This window comes from Perca fluviatilis, chromosome 5 (assembly GCF_010015445.1).
Source record: "Perca fluviatilis chromosome 5, GENO_Pfluv_1.0, whole genome shotgun sequence".
NCBI lineage: Eukaryota > Metazoa > Chordata > Actinopteri > Perciformes > Percidae > Perca > Perca fluviatilis.
The window spans coordinates 22022706-22028705 of record NC_053116.1 but is presented as its reverse complement, the minus strand read 5'-3'; the positions used below and the strand labels follow the sequence as shown (position 1 = coordinate 22028705).

Sequence of the window (6000 nt, the reverse complement as noted above, 5' to 3'; positions counted from 1 at the left end):
CTTTGAAGCAGAGGCAAAGAATCCAGATAAATCTTAACTAATCTTAGCATAAAAAGGTCCTGTTTTACGAAGGCTTTATACACTCAGTTGCCAGTTTATTAGGTACACCTGGCTAAAACTAGTGCAGCCTAATACAACAGTCCTGCAATAAATCTTCTTTATGAAGCTTATAATGTTCAGTTTTTGTTGAAACTGTTTTAGAGAGGTGTTGATTCAACTGTATGACATTTTGAAGGATGTACTGTAGTTTGTGGTGCTGTTGAACTGTATTGCATTATACAGAGTGGTTTCTGTTATATAGCCTTCCCTCATTGATATAAATGGGGTGCACAAAATAATAGAGACACCTGTGTTCAAACTCATTTGAAAGACGTTTCATATTCAAACCTCCGTGTAAAAAGATAAGGTAGATTATTAGATTATTACTTTATTGATAATATTTGTGTTATACGGTATATATACCCACTCACATATATGATAGACAACTACTTCATGTACACCTCCTCTGATACAGTATATATGAAATAACTACATCACCATTTTTATAGTACAGTTGATCACAGAACACACAGACCAGTACATTATATAACAGCCAACTTGACACTGTAGCTTCAGTATGACAAAAAAGGCAAGGCATTAAATGAACATAACACATTTTGGCTGAGTGAGAAGGCTGTAACATAGTCATAATTTGGAAAATAAATAATGATCCTCATTGACATTCATAACAATTTGTAAAAACACTTATTTCCAACTGAATGAACCTGATGAACTCAGAAAATATCCTTACAGTAGGATTTATCATCTAATGGGAGTGATGGAATGGAATTTGATCCAAAGTAAACCGTTTTAAAACCTGTCTCATGAAGGTCATCATTTATATGTGAAACACACCGGTGTGGATAAAAGGCTGTTTGTACAGTGATCAGTAAGCTGCATCAACAAGAAAAAAAAGAAACCGTTGCGATGTCAGTGATAAGACCCGATGCCATGGAAACTGACATGCATGGAAAACATGTTCAAACTCACACCTCTGATGAATATGTGTTTAGAGGTCAGTTGTGAGAGGCCCTTTACTCTGGATGTTCCTCATGATGGACTGGACCACCTCTGACGTGGTGCCCTGACCCCCGATATCAGCGGTGTGCAACTGCAAAAAAACAAAACAGGGTGCTCACAAACTGTACTGTTAAGTCTTATTGTATTTGTAGGAGTGCTTTATATATTTTATTAAGTGTCTGTATGCACTTAATAAAACGGTTTCCCACTCGGGGGGAAAATAAATACATATCACATATCTTTTAAAATCCTGCCAAAGTAACAAGCAGTCTACCTTGGATGATAAGCAGATCAGGTTTTTATATGAGCTCAAGGACGGTAATTAATGTTACTGCCACACAATGTAAAGTCAGATACCGTACAGTGTAGCATTTCATGATAGCTTTGTGAACAGGGCACGATGCGGCTTTGTGTGAATGTTATGTGATGCCCACGAGGAAACCAGGGCCTCTAAGCCTCTGACACACAACAATGGCCTGTTAACCCTAGATTCCACTCCCCAGGCGCGTCTGCGCTGTGTTCCGGCGGGTTAGGCGGCCACCACCAGCAATCACGGCCACTGAAGACTTGGGATTCCACCAGCCACGACGCAGTACGTCCCAGCAGCGTCTCTCCGCTCCGCCAGGTCTATTTTGACGGAACCGCAGGGCGTTTAACAGGCCGGGCAGGAAGTGAAAGGGCTAGATCATCTGGTATATTTTCAAAATAAACACCATGTGGAAACTTTCCAATCGTATAGCACATCACTTCACTATTTTAACAACTAAAAACACAGCCCCAAATCTTTGATCCATGTCGTTCATAACTGGACTAAATGGAAGAAACCATTTAACTACTTAGACTACTTACTTTGATGGTAGAAGCACAAATATCCAGGAAAATGACCTAAACAATGAAACCTGCGAGTTGGGCAGGCAAAACGCTCCGCTTCTGAGACGCTCCCGCTGTGGTATGACGCATGGCGGACGACGGAACAGAACTACGGCACAGCCGGAATGCGGCGCATGCGCGTCTGGTGGAATTTCGGGGGTTAGCTTTGTGTCAGCGAAACAGGTGACGGGAGAGGCCTATCAGTGAAGGAAGACTTACCCTGGTTTCATTCATGGTGGTGAGGATTGCATTTCGGATCATACTCGCGTAGTCGTAAAGCCTGGGGACATACAGAAGAAAAAAAGTATTGATTTACTGGTGTACCACAGTGACAGCATTAGAACTCAGATGAAACAAAAGGAAGGCATGTACTGAAAGTATTTTTATCTGGAAAAGCTTACTTAAGGTGGTCCAGCATCATGCAGCCGGCTAGCAGCATGGCAGTAGGGTTAGCAATGTTCCTGCCAGCAATACTCTTCCCTGTGTTCCTTGTAGCCTGAGAGAACCGGAAAAATAAGACCACAAAAAAATTCTGAATCCTGAAATATCAAGACAGACATGATTCATGTACTTTTCATTCTATAAAACAGAGGGGACAGCATTAACTGCCAAACACTCACCGTCTCAAAGACAGCATAGTCACGGCCAAAGTTAGCCCCGGGCACGAGGCCAGGCCCTCCCACCAGGCCTGCACACACGTTGCTCACCACGTTCCCATACAGATTGGGCATCACCATCACATCAAACTGCTGTGGCTTGGACACCAGCTAAAAACACAGACCAACAAAGTGGTTTAGTGAATAATTTAGATATATCAACATTGAGAAACTTTTCCAAAACTCAGAGGTGTGTCATTTAATCTTCTATCACCTGCATGGTGGTGTTGTCCACAATCATGCTGTCAAATGTGATGTCTGGGTAACCAGAGGCCACTTCTCTGCAACACTGCAAGAACAAGCCATCGCCGAGCTTCCTGTTGGAGCAGAAAGGCCAAACTCAACATTTTCAGCACTAAGAAACTCACAATATTATGTAAGACTCAGGTGACCAAACAGTTCCGGCAAGATACATTTGTCTCAGAGTAACTCACATGATGTTAGCCTTGTGTACAGCAGTGACCCTACTACGACCTTTTTCCCTGGCCAGTCGGAAGGCATAATCAGCGATCCTGAGGGAATTGTTCCTGGTGATGATCTTGAGGCACTCCACTACCCCTGATACACTCTAAAAGAAGAAAGGGAGAAGAATGATAGCTAATGTTCAATTAGTTGGTGCGGTTATTAATGTAGTAACATTGTTCTCATTTATTTGTGAAGCAGCTTGTGTAACTGTGTAGAACTGACTCGGATCCTTCGTCTGTGTAAAAGGTAACATCAGGCAACAACAATAATTTAAGGATGGCGTGAATTGTATATCTTTCTAAAAGTTTAATAAAGTTGGCAACTAAGTATTTAATGTGGATCTGTTATGTCTGGCCAATATCAGTCAGTTTAAGGTCATGATCTGCACCAATACCGATCAAGTATATCAGATCAATGTTTTCCCCTTCATAAACGAATGCTGTACTTTTAATAGTGTATGGGTGGTAGTTCACTCCCATTTCAAAAAAGAAGAGAAGAAGGTGGGAGAGAAAGACAGGTACAGAGAGGAAAGAGGTCTTTGAAGGAGTGTGTTTCAGCAGAGAGTAGAATTGATCGTTTCTGTTCTGTCTTACCTCATGCTCCAGACTGCTGTACTCTCCCTCTGTGTTCTCCCTGATGATCATGATGTCAATGTTCTTATGGCGAGTCTGGACTCCAGGGAGCGACTGGCAGTGCATCACATTGGCATACAGGTCTAAGCTTGTCCTGTTGGACCAAATTATGAAAGGAATGTTAGCCATCTCACAAAAGAGCCTATATCAACTGAATAGTTCATTAAAACTCTTACCGCAGGAGATTATTTCTGGATTTGACAGATGGCGCCATGGTGTGGTTGGTTTCTATGTTACCTATCAGAAGAATTACAAAAAGTCACAGTTAGTGTCACACTTGGTCATGCTCTTATTATAAACTACATGCTTCTCACAGCTGTGCTCCGTTTTCATGCTCTGCTTGTGACACAGAAACAAAGGGGGTCTGCTTGCCTTTGAGGGCAACTCCATTACGGCGAATGGCAGTGATGGCATTGTTGATATCATCCTCACTCTCCAAAGCAGAGTTGACATGCACCACCTCAAAGTCCACCGGGACACAGCTGAACCTACAGCATGAGTACAAACCACATGGTGAGGCAATCCTTACTGGCCTGTGGTCAACACTTTGAGCAGGTTTTAGTGTCTTACCAACCTGAAAACCTCTTTGACGTGATTGAGCAGCTCTGGACCGATTCCATCTCCAGGTATGAGGGTCACAGTGTGTCTGCCTCCATACTTTGCAGGAGGGGGCTGTAACATTGGCATTTCATATGTTATTAACTGCATTTGTTGAAGTACAACACTGATGGTTTTGCACATTTTAACCCAACTACAATTCACTTATACATAAACCTATAAGTTGTTACTAGTGTGTTACCATGTGACACAGTATGTTTTTAGAGTGATTTCCAACCTTCCACTTTAAAACTAATGCCAGTACAATATGAACATCACCTTGCAGAGACTTGACACCTTTTTAACCCTTGTGTTGTCTTCCCATCAACCTTGCAAACAACCTTTTTTTCCCCCAATGTTTTTTACTCCTTTTTTTTCAGTTTTTTTTGCTTTTACCAACATTTTAAATTTTCAGCGCTTATTTCTACATCCCACATTTTCTGATATAAAACAAAAATTGAAAATGGATAAATTTGACCCGAAGTCAACACAAGGGTTAAGATAGATCATACACCCCAGTAAACATTTAGTTGCTTGATAGTTGAGTGAAAGATGTATCGATATCTATCCATCCATTTATTTATTGCTGGGCAATATACAGTATATATATTTCGTTTATCATGGATCACTATCATCATTTTGTAGGATTTTTTAATATTGTAAATTTAGAATAAACATGTTATTAAACTGAAATTATGAAGGAACTAAGAAGCCAGATATAGCAGTTATTTGTTTGACTTGTGATATTCCATGATGAACATACCGATTCTGTGATGTACACCTATGTTGATCATTTATTCCCACATCACACAGCTCTAGTATGAAACGGTAATGTTCGGTCTTGTTTGTGAAGTGATGCATTATAGTCTAGTAAACCATTCATACGGTCTATGAGTAAACCACATCAGAGTAAGCTACTTACAATGTTGTTTCCCTGTTGTTGAAGACGGACAGCAAGGAAAGCAAGGAAAGCAGAAGGACAAGAGTTATTTCGATAGCCACATAAGAATCCAGGTAGTAGTGAGTACTCCTCCCCCAAGAAGGTGGAAAAAACTGTTATATACCACTCCCAAAGTTTATCCCAAAGCCATACAGCTTGGAAATAAATGCTTTAATGAGTAACTTAGCCGTGATTCCAGGGCATTGCTAGTAACGTTACCATTATATACAAATGGACAAAATCACATCTCTTCATTGGAAGATTGAAACCCACAGAGACAATCTGATTCACTCACACTACGTAAGGTCTTATTCCTGTGACTTGTCAGAGTTGTCCCAAATACCTGAAATACAAAAAAAGAGAGATGTGAGAGATGTGCAATAAGATTGCTAGCATGCTTATTCAACTGTATGCTAGCTAGTATGACCTTGTGTTTAGATAAAAATAATGGCCTTTAGTTTGGAGCCACACAACAACCACGTTTACAACCAATGTGACCACAGCGACGTGTCTTATCTTACTTTAACCGTATTGCCAAGGCGTCCACCCCAGAAAGGATTAATGATTTTGGACATCGAGAGCACAGCACTGTGGGCAGCCATCTTGATTCTTAAAGCGCTGGTCGCGTGATGAACGAAGATGAGGCGTTGTGCTCACGCGATAGTTATAATGGGTTTGTCAATGCAAATATTTATTAATTTATTTAAATATAGAGTGGTAGCTTTCGTGACAATGTAAAGGGAAAGAGAGGGAAAGTCGTGATTTATTATATATCTGTTCT

The 6000-nt window shown here is 40.8% G+C and overlaps 1 protein-coding gene across 1 annotated transcript; it reads right to left on the bottom strand.

Moving 5' to 3' along the window:
• Positions 1-411: 411 nt before the first annotated feature.
• Positions 412-5872, bottom strand: idh3g (isocitrate dehydrogenase (NAD(+)) 3 non-catalytic subunit gamma). The gene is made up of 13 exons (XM_039800925.1): positions 5741-5872; positions 5515-5562; positions 5202-5213; positions 4257-4354; positions 4055-4170; positions 3859-3919; positions 3644-3776; positions 3020-3153; positions 2800-2902; positions 2550-2696; positions 2331-2425; positions 2149-2209; positions 412-1150 (listed from the first exon to the last, which is right to left on the bottom strand). Exons 1-13 carry the CDS (start codon positions 5819-5821, stop codon positions 1049-1051), a joined length of 1191 nt encoding a protein of 396 aa, XP_039656859.1. The 5' UTR covers positions 5822-5872; the 3' UTR covers positions 412-1048.
• Positions 5873-6000: the final 128 nt, after the last annotated feature.